Source organism: Augochlora pura, chromosome 7 (genome assembly GCF_028453695.1).
Source record: "Augochlora pura isolate Apur16 chromosome 7, APUR_v2.2.1, whole genome shotgun sequence".
In the NCBI taxonomy this organism is placed as follows: Eukaryota; Metazoa; Arthropoda; class Insecta; order Hymenoptera; family Halictidae; genus Augochlora; species Augochlora pura.
In genome coordinates, this window is record NC_135778.1 from 6,461,047 (window position 1) to 6,478,991 (window position 17,945).

Here is a 17,945-nt window from a genome sequence, read left to right on the forward strand (position 1 = left end):
TGCGAATCGACGAATAATTTCATTAGGCGGGGTGCAGTGATTTTCATACACAACAAATTAACTTAACCTCTTGTATTGCGTTTCATTTCCGAGGAAACGTGTGTGCGCGGATAATTTAATTTACCGGAATCCTATGTATGGAGGTGTCACGAAACAAGAATAAGATATTTTCATTTTTACGGAATTTTACAGTCAGAATTCGGATGACAGTTTCAGTTAAATTGAACAAATTCTTTAGCTCTTGCGCTAACGTAGCAATAGTGCTAATTCTTTTACTCCGTTGTAGGATATAGAAACGTTAATGAGAAACGGTTGTGTTAATTTTGTTTCAGGAAACTGATAGATAAGGAAAATTGAATTTGTTGTGGCACTCCTTTATGTTTACTTACGGGGAATAGATAGGCATTTTATGAGCCATTCAACAATTCTTCATGGAATCATAAATCTTTAAATAATGGTAATTTTCAACCATGTGAATGAATGCGGTGCAATTAAAATTCGATCAATTTCTGGTTCCCACAGAGGTAACAGAAACAAGGCTCTTAACCGCGAGGAAAGGTGTCGTTAATCTAACGAAGATTATTTTTACAGCTAGTCGAGCAATAAAAGATAATTTACGGCACTCGGCACTATTATATATGGACAACGAAATAGTGTAAGAAAAGTTTTTGAATCGAACGACTATCGTTAGGCTAGGTAATAGATAGAAATTGGGGGGAGTGAATTTTCTGTCTATAATAACGATTTCGCGCACTCGAAAGCAAATCAAATAAAATCGAACACGTTAATCTTGGCAGAAAAATTTTGCTAAACCCAAGAGGACCGCGTCCTCGACTGGGTTCAAAGATTGATGCGCCACGTTCCCAAACAAATTATCCGAGACTCGGAACACCGACAGAGGAATACAGTCGCGTCAGAAGCGTAAACGATTTTCCAGCGCAGTTTATCAAACCCGTGGATCGTTGGATCGTCGACGGAACGATCCGTCGAGCCTAACCCGCCGCCGCCGCCGCCGTGTGTGTTATGCCTCGGGGCTGGACACGCTCGATTTGGCGAGCCCGATGCGATGCAAGGGAATGAAGCGGTAGCTCGCATGCACGGCCGAGCTTTATAAACCCGAAGACGTCGTCTCGACGGCTCGTTAGCGGGTGGAGTTATTAAGTGGCCGCTCGTTAACGACACTGGCCAGTCGTTAGCGTGGTAGGAGGGAACGTACCGGAACGTACTCTCGCCATTACTACGATGTATCGATAAGTTGTCCGTGAATAAGCAGAAACATTAATTGATACGTCGGGAAAAAAAGGGTGCACGGGCTATTCCCGATCGTTTAAAGCCTGAACTTTACGAATAATCTACGAGATATTCTTGGATACTGTTGATCCCGAGAGAACCGTATAAATTGTAATATTTTTTAAAACTATTCTCTCGATTTATATTCTCTGCGAATTCTAACTTTTAAACTTAGTTTATTGAATATTTATCGCATCGCAGAGTAAACTGCAATCGAGAAATATGATTTGTAATGTAATACAGGGTCATTATGATTCCATCTTTCCAGTTGGATATTAATTATCTACCGACAATACGGCTTCACATTAACGGATATTTGGTCTGATGAATCCTATTGTCTGGGGCTTGAAGGAAATCTAAAAAAAATGCCATGGTTTCTAATGTAACGGTACATATGATACTTTAGTAAAATAATTAAACCTTTCTGCAATTTATGAAGTAAATTAAATATACAGTGGAATTTCAACTAACCAGGGGCCCGATTATTCTTAATCTTATCAGTATGATTAAGACTTAATCAAGATTCCATTGTACATACCTCGACTATAGGGACCAATGATACTGGCAAAGCTTAAAAAGATCCCCCAAATAGAATTATAAACAAAGACCAAATATCTCGAAGCAAAGATTTAATTTTGCAACAGTTCGTAGTACGGTCGATTTCTGACCGTATCCATATAATTATCCCGACGATGTAGCAAGGGTTAACGATCCAGCAAGGGAACGGTAGGATCTGGCCGAATCCCGATTTCACACGGTTACTAAAAAATCCTTGAACTCGTTTAGGGTTCAACAACGATGTCCAAGAATGAGAGAGAGAGAGGGGGGGGGGGGGGGGGGGGCGAGCGGGAGACTAAATATCTCTGTTAGTCTCTCGCAAGGTTCGAGTCGAGAGAAGTCCGGTAATTGATCGGCACGGAAAGGTCTAACGCCGCGGCATTACATAAAACCCGTTTAGGCGGGCATGAAGTCCTGAGCCTTATCCTCTCGGTCAATGGCATGTGGCGTTAACGCGACTACAAAGATGGTATCTCTGTGCCGGCCGGTCTGCGCAAACTTCGGGGCTTTTCTTACCTTGACCGTTCGAGTGATTTTGCTGGGGCGACTGGGGCTGGCCCTGCGTCAATATAATTTGACTCTCGAGCTGCTGCAGCTCCGCCTGCAGCTCGTTCAGCTTGCTGTTCGCCTTTTTCACGATCGTCGCCACGTCCGACAGCGCTTTACGATCGGTCGCGACTTCCCTCAGCTTCTCGGCGCCGGCCTTTATTTTCAACTCCTGCAACAGAGTGGACAGGTTCGGTTCGATTCGATTTCTCGCCGGATAATCGTCTCTAGCGTTAATCGACTCGCGATCGCGTCGCACTTTAATCGTGTAAGCACTTACATTTTTTACGGGGAAAGTCAAACGCTCTCTGGAGGATTGGTGCAATTTACTTTCGGAAAATTCTGGGCGACGTTCCGCCGCGGTTTAGAAACACGCTTTTATTCGTTAAAAAAAATATTATTCGTTTTAGATAATTCTGTGCTGAGACACGGTGTTCTAAATAAATAATCATAAGGTTCGAAGTAAAAGTAAACGTTTAATACATACAATTATGGGGTGTTAGAAAACGAGTTTTAATAATTTCGTAATCCATATTACGTTGCATCAATGTACAGTGGTTTGGAAATTCGCTTTATGCGACCAATATCATTTTAGCGTTACTTTAAGAATTTTTCTGCAGTTATAGTTCTGCAGATATAGTGTATGATTTATTTGATTGATTAACAATTGTCTAGTCGATGCAAGGAATTTCTCTTTTCTTTAGATCTTTGTGAAATGTTTTGTGAGGATGGTAATGAACGTAAAGATCTGCAGTCTAGTCAACAAGCTATTGTACAAGAAATACGAATTTCGTTTCACAGTTTCTGAAGGCGAAATAAACAATATTCAGACAAGAAGACGAATTTGGATAAGCATCTACATTGAACACAATTAACAACACCTGTGCGATTTACGTAATCAGTAACGTTGCGAATATTCTTGCTTCTTTAAGGTGAATAGTTAAATTAGACTAAAGACACGATTTACAATTAATCACCGTATACATTATCCTTCTACAAGTGCACAGAAGCTGCAATCTCATTGAAAGTACTTCTTCCTTAAAAGTGTTAATTTAACTTTTAGATAACATCGCTACCCCGTGTTTCATTTACACATTATTTTCATAAATGCATAAAATTTACTACCTATTCGTTTTCTATACAAATAGCAACACACAGATTCTAATCAAATTGGTCAAATTAATTAGCGTAAAAAAATCATTTCTAAACAATCAATTGCATTACTCATACGTGAAATTTGGAATGGTTCTAACTAAGAGGAATAAAAATAGCAGCGAATAGAATCACGGTAGGATTCGAGGATAGCCTCGTGCGTATCCAGCGTTGCGCGAAGGCTGCCGGTTAGAACAGTTTCGTCACAATCCACCAAACACGCTTTATTGTTCATTGTTTCATATAATGCGCGTACCCCGGCGACGCAATAAAGCTAACGCAAGGATTGTTTTCGCCAGTCATCGAGAACGAATGTGTCCCGGATCGGTTGGCCCCGAATCAGAAGCGGAATCTCGCTTCACGGAATTCAGACGCGAGCAATTATTGTTATCGATCGATCGATCGGCCTCCGTCGTCGTCCAGCCGTTCATCGAAAACACCACTCCCCTCTTTTCTTTCTTTCTTTCTTTCTTTCTTTCTTTCTTTCTTTATCCCTTTCGCCCTCCTTCCCTTCGCCGCGGCAAATGAGACGTAAAATTATAGCAACGCTTCAGAGAGCCTATGCTCTCATTCTATTACCCCCCATTAGATTTCCTATAACTTTTCACCCGCGAGCTCGCACCTGACGGGTGCCGCCGTACCCTCTAATCATGCCTGCGAGCCGTGAATAATATTTGCGAGCGACGTTTAATGAAACGATGACCCGCTTCGGGAACGTCTTGGATGCTATACCGGGTGTCAGGTAATTTCGTAATTGGTCTCGCGATACGCGACGGTTTCTTGTGATAGAGTAAAGTGCGGTACAAAAGTATTCGTGCACCGTTCAAAACGCATTAACTGTTTTTAAAACTGTACCAAAGCGTTTGAACTTATTGGACACGTGACAAGAACTAGTTTAGTGTACAGTGACTAAAATAATTCTTTTCGATGTTACTGTTACTTGGGAAGAAAACTCACGTTCTTTCAACATTTTTTGTCTTGCCTAGAGATACAACCTATTCGAGCAGAAGGAAAAGATTTTGAACGCTTGTAAATGTAAATGTAATTTTGTACTAATATAAATCTTATTCTTCACTTTTGTGATTAATTTCGTAAAGTAAGCTAAACACAAATATACAAATATAGGGACAGAATTTTCTTTGCAGCCTGTAAAATAGTTCTCAGAACATCGACATGCTAAAAATGATTTCGTACGTGTAAGCTACGGCATAAACTGCTCGCAATGAGCTCGTCTACTTACAAAGTGGTCTATGACGCAACTTAACACAGCGTGTCCTTAATTTACAGGGGGAAATTGTAGTTTCCCATCGCGCGAAACCCGAGGATCCAGGATAACCGATACAGTCACGCGTTCCTGGAATAGAAAACCGTTTGTTAAACGGTTCTAAAATCCGCGACCCGGTTTCCAGGCTGTTGTACAACGATTCCCGCGAAGAATAACTGCGGCTGCCAGACGCGGACTAAACGCGGCAAGGGTGTAATCACATTTTTGCCAAACCTGCTCGCTCGGCGCAACGCGGGAACTGTATGGATAGAGGTCGCGGCGCAATCACGAAAAGGAAAAACGAGACAGGTGAGAGGAAGAGAAAAGGGAGAGCGTGGAACTCGTTTCCACGCTGGGACCACCCTCGAGAGTTTCTATCCGAGAGAGCACACGTGTCTCTACTTCCATCCAGAAATTACATGCTCTATTACTATCTCCCTATTTCTTTTACCAGTTAAATAACAAAGCGATCGCCACCAGCGAAAAATAGTCACGCAACAATTTCTCGGTCAACCTTCGGCGTATCAATGTTTCTCTTCGTTTCCTACTGCCCTAACAACGATGTTTCATCGGTCACGAACTAATTATAGAATCAGCCGGGAAACATTGTTATTAGCTTCGTTCTCAGGCATTGTTAATCCTCGTATTGTTTCACAAAAGACTGTCTTGTAGATATGCTTGATACATTATAGTTTGATGCATTAATTCAGCGGTTTGTTTTTTACATAATATCATACTGTAGATAAATATATAAAATTGTGAGAAAATCGGTGGAAGAGAAATTTTTAACCGAGGAGTGCGTGAGGGTTGAAAATATTCAAAGTCTCACGATTAGACTGCAGATCTCTGTGCTGATGCGGATTCTTCTCGAGTAGCGTGCAGGAAAAAGTCAGTACAAAAATCATTCTTTTTATATACAATCTTTAACTAGCTTCAACTCAACTATTTACGAAAATTAAATTAGAAATATATCCCATCAGCCACTTCAGTCACAATTATTATCCACCAGAGTTTCAAATTTTCAAGAAATGGTAAAGGTTCTATTAACCAGTTCGCTGTTACCACCTCTTTGAAAAGTCTGTAAGTTAACATATAACTCCTCATTGCGAAGTGAAACGAATCCATTGTAAAACGAGTCGAACAAAAGTTAATTCACCGGTGAACAGGTTAAGGCCGAGGAAGTGCTAATCGACGTAGCTGCGAAAGGAATCGTATTGCGCAGTGGTAAAGTCGGTCCGATTTATTTACCACCGAATATCTTTTACATTGAACCGTTTAATTCGCAGACTTCGCACACGCGCGCGCACGTACGCGCGCGTGAACTCCCTCGATCTTTCCCATCCAGGGTATCAGCGAAAAAGGAGAGGACAAGAAGGAAGCGAGGGAAGGATCCTTCCTCCCCCTGCCACCCCCGTTTCCACCGAGGTATCGTGTACCCGTGCGAGCGGTGCTACCGTACGTAAGGTACACGGCAAGGGAAAGGAGAAAGAAAGAGAGGAAGAGAGAGAGAGAGAGAGAAAGAGAGAGAAAGAGAGAAAGAGAAAAAGAAGAGCTTCGGAGAAGAGGTGTGCGGCCAGAGAAGGATAAGCGAAACGTCGACATACCTTGCGTATTTCTCGGCGTATGTGCTCCCGGAGCTCGTCGAGACGAGCCGGCAAGGGCACCTGGTCACTGCCAGCCACTCCATACTTGCTCGACAGTTCGTAAAGAACCGGGTGCCTGATGTAATCGCCCTGAAACAGATCCCGAATTCGATTATTCGACGGTATATACCTTGCGCGAGCGAGCTTACACCGTGAAATATGGGCTTTGGCAACAAGGATGTGATCGGTATACGGGGAACGAGGAATGTCTCTGCGAGACTATGGCACTGGGTGATATATCTATTAGAGCTAGATTTATGGGACACGACGATTAGATATCATAAATATCGTTTTGTAGCGGTCCCCGTTGACAGTGATCGATGCAATGACAGGAATATGATGCCCGGCTTTTTCTACCGATTTTACGGCATGTGGATGGGAAAGCCGTGTTTCTAGATTTTCTATTGGGACAATAGATTGTATAGATCAGGTATGAATCGTAACAATTACATTTGTTCCTACTATAATTAGAACTATGATTTTGAACGTCTATGTTGAAGGTTTGAAAACATATTCTGATTATTTTCTCAATCAAATTTATCATTTTACTCATTTAAAGGCTTCTTTCTTTTATTTTAAAGCAGGCTTTAAGTGAGTAATAGGATAAATTTGGAGTCTTCCTAATAGGCTTTTTTTGTTTGAATATTTCACCTTTTGTTTAAATCTTTCAGACCCGATTTAATTTTAAGCTTCCTTGTATTTTTAAATCTTCCATTGAAAATATACAGAACGTGGAATAATCAGGATCACAACATTATGTTCGTTGCGCGTTAAAACATTTATTTATACTTTAATAATAAAATAAACTCGAATCGCGTTATTCTAGTCCCAAAAAGTACAAACTATACTAAAATATAACCATTTCCGACAAACCAGCCAAGTAATATGAATAAAATCGCTCGTGGAAACAGAGAAATAAAATAATAATTCACTGCTACCAACAAATTCACGTTCTATTGTGCAAGAATTACCTAAAGCGTTCTTTTTTACATAAAGTCTTATTCTAGTATCGAATGATTCCGATAAAATGGTACATTGGCTATAAAAAAAGCATTTTAAATTTTCTGGGATCTAAGATTTTACAATGACACTATTTTTAAAAGAGGCGAGCAGAGATTAAAACATTAACTAATCCTAACTAATTCATTTATTGCGATAATCCTTTGCGATAGAAGCAATTTTAATTTCAGAATTGAGCATTTTCACCGAATGAAAAATATCACAACAAAATTTAGTCTCAATTCTAAAACATCCAACCTTCAGAGAAGCTTAGCGAGAAAAAAACTGAAACTGGAAAGATTAAAGTTGACTCCAGGTATTTATTCTCTTTCATGCTACAAATCTAAATGTAATTTATTCTGCTCGAACGACACTTTGTTTCGTTTATAGATAAAAATTGTCGGAAATTTAATGGTGCAGAAACTAAAACAAAACACAACTTTCCGATCGCTTATCGACGAGGCTCAAGAAATTCAGATCCATCGGCTTGAAGAGCGAATTTATTTTCTCCATCGTCTCGCGCTAATGTTTCCTCGCTCCAACAGCGGATCGGAGTTATCGTCGTAACGCGTACTTTTCCGCGAAATCCGTGGCATCGATACCTCGGAAATTTGCGAGGAAAACAACGGCGAAGCGTGTTCGCGCCACCGGAAATTGTCTGGCGCGTACTGCGGATGTGCACGCCGGCCGTTCGCTCATTCAACCGTTCACAGTTATAAAACTGTAGAACGCGGGAGAAAATATTGATCTTAGACCGTTCCACCCCGGGGATCGACGGTCCAAGCACATTCCGATCGAACTATTAATACCGCTAATCGATCAATATTCGATTCGTACGGCTCCCGGTCGACCTTGATCGAAATATGCAATCAGTTAAGAAGGCACGATCGAAATTTAACAGCGCCATCCGTTTCGGATGCTTCTCCGTGCCTGCTCGTTCGTACTTAACTCGAATGAAACTTAGTTTTTCGGGCAATTACAGGTGACCGGGCGCTCCTGATCAAACGTTGCATTATGAGTCTGCAGAAACGTCGCTATTAAAATCAGTCTGCCAGCGTATTGAGAATTCTGTGCCTCAGTCTTGGAATTACGTCGGATACGGATCGTTAGATTGACACCGAATTTCATAGAGCAATCACGGAGAATGGAATCCAGAAACTACTTTCAGAGAATGTTACCACGCCGTTTAATAATGGGGAATCGTGTAAAAGATTTTCCTGAATTGAATTTTAGAATAATTACTAATCAGATAATTAGTAGCAGCAAATTTAAACGTACGTTTCAAGGTTCTAAAAAATATGAAAAGTATTTGTATTACACTAGCTAATAAAAATGATCAATTCTCTAACCAGCTTTATCAACCGATAAAAATAGTTTTTCTTAAAACAATTATTTATCTATTTTTTACGAATATATTTTAAATTCGCCAAAATTGTAAATGAAACAGCAAATTTTTATGCACGACGAGTATACTCGTCACACCAAAAATTATTGTCATTTTTTCGTGACGACTATACTCGTCGAAAACAGCTAACCGGTTAACAATCTCACACCAGGCGACGTAAATATTCGTAGGAGTGCTGAATGAAAATGAGAAAAAATGGAGAAATGTAGGGAAGAATTTTAGCAACATACCGCGCACGGTGAAACACAGTACCAAATGGCAGCGGGCAGATGTCCACAGCTTTTCGACTTCTTTCCCATCCCTCGCACCGAAATAAACGACATTGTTCAACAGTGCTGGCTTGCGACGTTATAAATAACGCGGCGGAATTCCGCTTTATTTTATCGTTCTGCTTTTTTACGGTCACGGGAATTCGCGTTTCCAGCGCAAAAACACGGCGGTCAGTTTTCATTGGTGTCAAAAGTAGCCGGCGATAACGAACACGGGTAATTATCGCGGCTCGTTAATCGACCGTTCTATTAATCTATAGGGCGATCGCTTTCGATAGCGTTTCGCTCGATCCGTTCGTCGTAGCCATCGGATCGAAACGAACGAGCACGATTAGATCCAATCGACCTATGCTTCATCACTCCGGCCAGAGTGCACGCTGCCGGCGATGGGACCAAGTGCATTTACTCCGTGCACCTGCGAGTATCGCGCCTAAGATTCGATTCATCGACTCCTATCGGAACTGCAGTGAAAAAAAAAATAATACCCGAATGATTCATACGCTCGTTCACCGTGTATCAAACGACTGATACCGTGCTTTTATGATCGATTCGATGCTTGTTTGAGTTGCGTCAATGCTGCACCGACGACTGTTGATTTTATGTCTATCAGGTTGCAAATATGTACATTCGTTACCCAAAACAAACAGAATAGCTGTGTTTTAACTAACAAGAGCGTTGGAACAACTTTTTTCGACGTGAATGCATGAAACAATAAAAAACCGCAAGAAAATTGATCAGGAGAGTCAATTATGAAATACGAAGTAATTGGGCTACGCGACGATACTCGTTAATAAAACACAATATTTTATCATCAATCTGACAGCATCCATGTTATAATAATCTAGATCCCACGTTTATTACTTTTCTCACTTCGATACATTTTTCCCGGATTAGTCGGGCTGGGAAACTAATAGTATACGAGTTCCCGAAACCTGCGGCTCCGGCGCAAAACAATACTGCGTATATAAAGCCGCGCAGGTAGAAATACCGATCGAAACAATACCGTAATCGCAGAAACGAGTTAATCCGTTCTCGAGATATTCGAGATACCGAATATAACGCCGGCCGTCCAGAATTAATTAACATAACACGAAGTAACTGATAAGTCCGATTTTTAACTTTCTTATAGTTCATTGGTTACATCGAAAGGTTACAACGCCATAATCTTACCGGCAACAATGGAATATCAGGCTGTTATCTACTATCGGAAATTTTGTTGGAATCGATTCGACCTTCTGTAGCGTACGGTTCGAGCAATCAGAAAATTCTGATTAAGTTTTCATTAATGCAGCATTTTCCTCTGAAATATGCCCTGATAATTGTATCTAACAACAGGGAAAATATCGGAGAACATTGAAATAGTTAGACGCACTTGATTCGAGCTTATTTTCCCAACTCAGCCACGAAATCATTTTTCCTTCGGCTCGACCAGCTTAACCTAGTTTCAATTGTCGGTCGGGTTTCGAAACAGCCTTTGGCTACACCTCGCCCTTACACCTCAATCGCTCTTACGTAATTCAGGTGAAAGAACCGTAAAAAATTATTATATAAAACAGAACCGTATAAAGATGACGCGGCACTAACGACGATCTACCATTACATATTAAATTAAATCAAATCGAAATAATCAGAAAACATTTGTAAAACTATTGACGATTAAACTGCAAAGTTTATGCGTTTATAATAAAATGCATAAATGCAGTCGCATCACATTCGACTAACTAAGATATTTAAATGGAAGAATATACTTTTATTTCACTTCTGTCTTACAATATGCTCAAAGACGTGTATCATTTCGCAATCCATCGATAGCTTAATCGCGGTACAAAAATGAAATAAAAATGTCTACGGTACACTCGTCGACTACAACCTACCAGACCAGTCCTACCAGAATTCAGTAATATCGCGTCTGCAATTAGTTCAAGCAGTCTTTTATATTTCGTAGGAAACGCGAGTCTCGGGAGCGTATGCAACGAAGGTTCGACGCAACTCGCGATGCACTCGGTCCCATCGGTGTAACGCTTCTCGACCACCTGTTGCAGCAAAAGTGGCGTTGTCGCGACGGTGTCGGCTTTTATCTTGCCGACTATCTCACCGCGAATTAACTTCTTTTCGCCTGGCAGCCGGAGCCGCCAAATCAACCTGCCCTTTCAATCACCACCCCACTCGATTTTCCGCGAAACGTTTCTAGATTTACATTTTCTTTCCAAATCACGGCATCGCGTCGAACAAATCCGAGCATTCGTGCGAGACTGAAGACCGTCTTCGCCGATGCTCTTTTATCTCTTATCGCGAGCTATGATAACAGTGACGCTCATCGAGCCCGTTCGCCCGCGAACGGTCCACCTACGACATTGTCCCGACGATTATTCGCTTGATAATCGAACGCTAAACGCTGATAATTTGTATCGGGCAGAACGTGAAATACGCTTATGTAAGCGACTCGGATTGTGTTCGATGACTCACGGGCCGTGCAATGATTCTCGGCGATAGTACGCGCATCGCTTATCAATCAATGGTAGGAATCATTGGCACCGGCTGGTTTCTTCCGTTTCAGAGATTTTCGTATCTTTTTAGAAGTTTGGAATTTCACGAGCTTCTATATTGCCGTACATAATTATGGACTTAAAGTAATTGTTATATTTTTACTAATATTTTAAGCAGAAACCAAAAAAAGATTATATTATTTCTGATATATAAATATACCAAATATGTTTTAATAGTCTCTTACTCGCAGTAAAAAGTCCCCCTTCTGAAATGAATTAAACGGAAATTAATTCCCCAATTAACAGGTTAAGGAGATTGAAAAAATGTGTAATATCGGCGTAAAATTTCACTTTCTCTGCCAAAGATCATACTATACAATTTATAACAAAAATCACATTTTATTTTGCAGGATGCCGGTACTGTCATCAAGAAGGATGTTCAAGTGATCACCGGAACCCAATAAGTATCCATTGATTGCGTAAGCCCCCTTCGAAAAGGAACGCCGATTTACACCGGGGCGCATCGTCTGCGCATAATTCTCGCCGCACGGTATAATTATCACTATTTTCTTTGGCAGAGCGCGTAGACCGACCAAGCCCCGATGCAGTCGCTCGCATCTCCCTCGATCAGCATAGTTTTCGTCCAAGGGTCTGCGGATCACCGCACCGATTTTCGTAACCGGCAATAAAACCGGGCGGGGAACGATTTGAAGAAGCAACGAACCCGCGCACACGACCGCTGTTTTTCCTAGTGTGCGTCTGACACACTGACGCCACGAGCTATTTCCATGCATTCCGTAATATGTGTGCCATGCATAATGATCCGCAGAGGTCAACACTCGTTGCGTTTTCCACCACGAAATATCGCCGTGACCGGAAGTGTTCACCGGTCGGTGGGTAATGTCGCGTATACCTGTTCGGTTACTCCACGATTTTGTTCATTCGTGATCAATGGAACGTACGCCCACGCGAGCCCCGATTTTCTCATGATATTACAATCCCACACGATCTCCTACAATTACAAAATTGTAACGTAATTTCGATTTTTCTCTTTTTTTTTTGCTTTTAACATTAGCGAATTCTAAAAGTAACAGACATGTTTATCCAAACGTATTTAGACTTGAGCTTCTTGAAACCGTTCTTGTTGTTAGACTGGGGATTTTTATGCAAAACGAATATTGTTTGTAACGATTCCATGAGACAGGTGTTAACCCTAGAACGACCCCCTTCTATTTTTCATAAGCATAAGTAACATCGTGTTGAGTTGTAGGCGACACATAATAAAATCTTAATAATCGAAATATTATTATTTTCAAAATAAAATATGGCACAAGTTGAAAATATAAAATATGGCATAAGCTAAGAAGACAAGGGAAACCTTAATGTTTTGGGATCTTTATTCACACGTTGCAGACAATTTAAAAATGTTACGGGGTCGCTGGCAATCCCACAGGTTCGTTCTAAGATTAAATACAAAAATTATTTCCTCTGTTTATAATTTTAGTAGGTCGTCAATAATATATCAGTAATATATTAAATGCTTCCAATGTTTCATGGTATGTGTCTTGCTTATACATCTTTTTACGAATACATAGATGTTTATTGTAATTAAAGTTTATTTCATCGTCTCCTGTGAGAGTCTTTTTAATTTTAATAAGTTTGTGACAAACTGTAAAACCGGGACCAATTTATGTTACAACCTAACAGAGAATAGTCCCTTCGGGACCTAATAAAAATTCGTTATGTAGGGGATCTAGCAACGTTTGAATCTTTAAAACAATTATGTGTTCTGCTTAAGACTTTTACTCAATATTTGTATAGCTCCGGGTCCAAATGGACCGCAGTCCTGTCATGCAAGATTTAATCAATTACATTAAAAAACGGACTCCGGGATTATTGTCTTTTTGTTTTTCGCGGAGGGGGTGGCAAAAATCGAAGAGTATCGTCAATGGAAAATTTGTGCCAGTAGAGAGCTCTAATCATAGCCGGGCTCTGTGCCGTTATGATTAATCGCCGCGGGAAAATAGAACGCGAGGATTAGGCGCGCGCGGGTGTCCCGTCGACGTGTACCATTTTATTTTTGGGTTACGCACAGCGCGGAGCATCCGTTAGGCGAATTGCGAAAGTCGTGCAAATTTGCACGACAATCAGCGGCGCAGGGTGACGATCATGGCTTGTGTTCTCACGGGCCGGAAGTCGCTTACATGTAGCGTGGTTTATCGTGTATCGCCAAAAATATTTAGGCACGTGGCTTAACACCTTCGACGATAAATAATCGGGCAAATAAATATTGACACGGTGCCTAGAAATTATCGGGGATCTTGTTGGAAATAGCACGTATTTGGGATTGAGTATGAGTAACCTGTGAATTTATGGAACCGCACAGTTCACCGGAAATTGGCTTTTTACGTCTTCGAGTTACCTTTAATTTAACCTCCTCAAGGATACCGTATATATTTGTACATTTAATTTTAGATTTATATTACAGCTCAATGGTTGTGCTTGTTACCACCGTTCATGAGCGTTCAATATGTTCATGATGTTTTTTTTCGATTCTTTATTTTCGATAATTATTTACAAACAGATAGTAGAATTTACTTTCGAACTTCTATTTTTGCATGTTCTTTTGTGAAAACTGGGAGGAGCTAAACATTCTTTGATAATAGTATTTTACAAATCTGTAATTGTTTATTATCCAAAAGTCTATAGTATAAGTGGAGGTCGTTACACTGAATCTTACGGAAATATACTGCCACGAAAAGAAATTCTTAATTTTGGGCAAACAAAAAGAAAACAATTTATATCATTCTTTAATCATAAAATGATTACTATGAGATAATGCTATTGTATCAAACGGAATTTAGATTCAAGTATAAGTAAACATGTAAAATACATGTGCACCTCACTTTTATCAGTGAACATATCAAATCTCTTGCTTCCATACGTACAAATTTTATTATTTTGAATTAAAATTAAAGGATTCCCCTGGAAGCTCTACTTTTAAGTGCCCTATGGATAAATTAAATATGAACTAGAAACAAAAATAATTCAAATACAGAAACAAATTGGAAACAGTTCAACAACATATTCTGTTTAAAATTAACCGCAAAGTTATTGATCATATACCTTCTCTACATTAAAGATTAATGTGTGCAATACAGGGGTATTCTTACTTTATAATAAAAGTAATTACTACACTATATTATGTTACGATAATAAAAAAGAAGCACTAACTGTGGTCTTGAATTAAATAAAACCACACGCATGTTAAATGTTTTTGCAACGTTGAATAATTTTTCAAATAACCATTTATATAACTTCCACATGCCCCATATCAATGTCATTATGATAGTAATTCTCAACTCATTTGACCAATAAATATAAATCATAAAATACCATGACATATCTAATAGTAATCGATTTTAGCGAAGGGAATATGTAAAATATTTGCTGCTAAAAATTCAGTTTCTAAAAAATATTTTATTGGCAATTCATTGTAGAATTGGAAGTGTGATATTTGGCTAGATATTAAGAGATTTCAGCGACATTGCGGCGTTCGACGCGGAGACTTGATCGCTGCGATGCGTTCAGCGCAGCGCCGCGTAATGGAGCTGCCGTGTGCGATCGGCCGCCTTCTGTCAGAACGATCCTCGGCCGTTGCGTTACTCGACCACGCTTCTGATAAACGCTGCCCGCGAGAGACTATTCCCGTAACCTCGAAGAAATACCACTTGCCGACCGAAACAGGTGCTACTGCTCTGTTTGGAAAGTTCTCAGGAGCACAGTGGACGGATCGCAAGGGATATCAGGTGCGCGGATGCCCGTCGCGCCTCGGTTAACCTGTAACCGGGCAATTTTCGGGCTGTGGCACTCACGTCGCCATAAAAACCAATCGAAACCTATTCCCGCCGCGATAGTTGAGAAATAGGGATCCCCTCGAAACCACTATCGCCAGTAAATACAAAACCAGGAAGAAGAATATTCAAATAAATAAGAGCGTGACGGAAGGTAACGTAAATGAAGAGGTGATTCCTGGCTCCGCTATATCCTTGAGAGTCGATAGTTGCGATTTCGCAGGGATCCTTCGATAGTTCTTCGGAAAACACCTTCCTCGAGATCGACGGAGAGACAAGTGGGAGAGAGCGCGTCGCCGAGGACGTAAGGCAATGAGGAGGAGTCTGAGAAACCGACGCCGAACAGACTCGATTGGGTACGCAAAGGATTTTTGGTTACGGCTACAAGAACTGGGTCTGGTCGGCGATAAACCCTCGCACCATTTCGTAAAGAGAGCGTGGATGGACCTGCGACTCACCTGATAATAGCTTGACTCCGCCATCTTGGACACTATAATCCACTCACTCACTCACTGCTTTCTATCCGTCCTTTGTGCACAGGACGACCATGTCCATTGTGTGTTTACACGCGGAAAGTACGCTGCTGCACCGACCGTTCGGCTGCGAGTGTCCGCATCTCAGTAATCGCAGAACGCCGGCTCGTACATCCGTAAACCGGGACCGTTCGCGACAGAATCTGCGGTTCGGGATGCGACACGGTTGCTACTACACCGCAGAGTGGCGATGAATGAAAGACGCGCGGCTCGCAAACTAAACGTAACCAGACACGAGCACGTTCCACCGCACCAGACTAACGACTGACGGCGACGGTCAAACGCCGGGCCAATCGTGGACGGATGACGCGCGCACTCTATCTCCGCAATATTCAAGCTTAAGGTTGGTTCAGACACCTATAATGAATAATTTAATCGAGAGGTGGGGGAGCCCAGACAAAACTAACGAAACTATTTTACTAAATTATTCAACTGAATTTTGGTGCATATGTGAAGTAGTGTACTAAATTACTTAACATTCAACAGAACTACTGGATACGATTAAACCAGCCTTTAAGAGTAGAGAGAGGTAAGGGAAGCCTATTCTACGGGTGTCAACGGTAGGGGCCCCTTGAACCCCTTACACGGCATCTTCTTCCACGCAGCCATTCGCTGGATCGTGCAAAAATATAACAAGTTTATATGCAATCGTAATACATCTATGGTGAAAGTAGTGCGCGAAATTACAAAAGCGAATAAGGCATGCACAGCCTAGTCAGACACTACAATTTCGCATTTTAAAATTTGGAGAAATTGGCGCGTAACCAACAATGTTCTAATGGCTTTAAATACACATCTAAAAAATTAAACATTCAAGAGTTCAGAACAATTAGAAATATATCATAAAAATCAAGTCGAAAGTACATGCAGTAACTGAAAACGAATTAATACAAATTTTATGACTATGAGATGGAATAAATATAATTCGGTAATAGCAATGCGTAAGGAACTTATTATAATTACCTAATGAAAAACTGGGTACAGTGGAGCCTTGATTATCCGGACCACTGATATTTTCATTATTTATCATATCATTATGTTACATATGTAAATATTTCAGTATAAAATGATCCATATAAAACAGTATCTATTATGCAAACGAATAAAAATTTAATTTATTACTTCAATTAAGTAATCGCACTATTATCCACATAATAGTTAGGTTAATTCCGATAGTCAGGTTATCAGGTAATTAATTTGAGGTAATGACTAGATAGTAAGTAAGTCTGTTACAGCACAATGTACAATTGTTTATATTACAATAGAAATAAGAAATTAAAGAAATAAAGGAAAACTTGTGGCTAATACATGTTCTATAGGGATATGTAGAAAACATTTTGTTAGTTTGAATTGCGCGCGGCAATTCCAGAGTATTTTTTCCTCGTTACGAACCGCCACCATCGCGTCGCGAGCACATATGTTTTTTAGTTTTTACAATATACAGTAGTGAGTACTACTTCTGCACACCTCCAGGTCATAGCTTGATCCGTTAGCGAGGGTCAGCATAGAAATTTTCGTTGCTCTGATTGGATGGTAATATATTGGTAAGACAATACATACTGCCATAACAGTGAAAGAAAAAGAAAGAAAAGAGCGACTAAGGAAGAGAGCATGAAATCAGCACAACTACATGTAGAATAAATCACACTGGTGAACAACATAGCTTACATCGCTCCAAAAATAACATTCTTGTTATGATAATTGCGTGTTCTAAAAAATCAATCTTTTCGAAATAAAATTATTGCAACTTGAAACAATCGAAGGAAATTGCAGCGTTAAAAATGATACCACCTAAGTAAAAAATAGATTACCACACAAATGATTGCCGGACAGAGATGGGGAACATATTGGGAAACATATTTACCTCAAGTTACGTTGAACAGCTTTCGTTAATACATTGGACGCAACATATTTCATTTATTTAAAAGTTGAAGCTTCTTTACAAA

At 40.3% G+C, this 17,945-nt stretch overlaps 1 protein-coding gene across 3 annotated transcripts in view; it reads right to left on the reverse strand.

Annotated features, from left to right (window-relative positions):
• Pkn (serine/threonine-protein kinase N) overlaps positions 1-16,264 on the reverse strand; it is a 54,506-nt gene extending 38,242 nt beyond the window's left edge. For 2 of the 3 annotated variants that reach the window (XM_078185287.1, XM_078185285.1), the window contains exons 1-3: positions 9,088-9,354; positions 6,415-6,543; positions 2,365-2,566 (exon numbers count right to left, since the gene is read on the reverse strand). In XM_078185287.1, the coding sequence (XP_078041413.1) occupies positions 2,365-2,566; positions 6,415-6,543; positions 9,088-9,180 (424 nt within the window). In that variant the 5' untranslated portion in view covers positions 9,181-9,354. Of the gene's footprint in view, positions 1-2,364; positions 2,567-6,414; positions 6,544-9,087; positions 9,355-15,924 lie in introns of those variants that run through there. The other variant, XM_078185286.1, reaches the window with a different exon arrangement.
• Between the last annotated feature and the right edge of the window lie 1,681 nt (positions 16,265-17,945).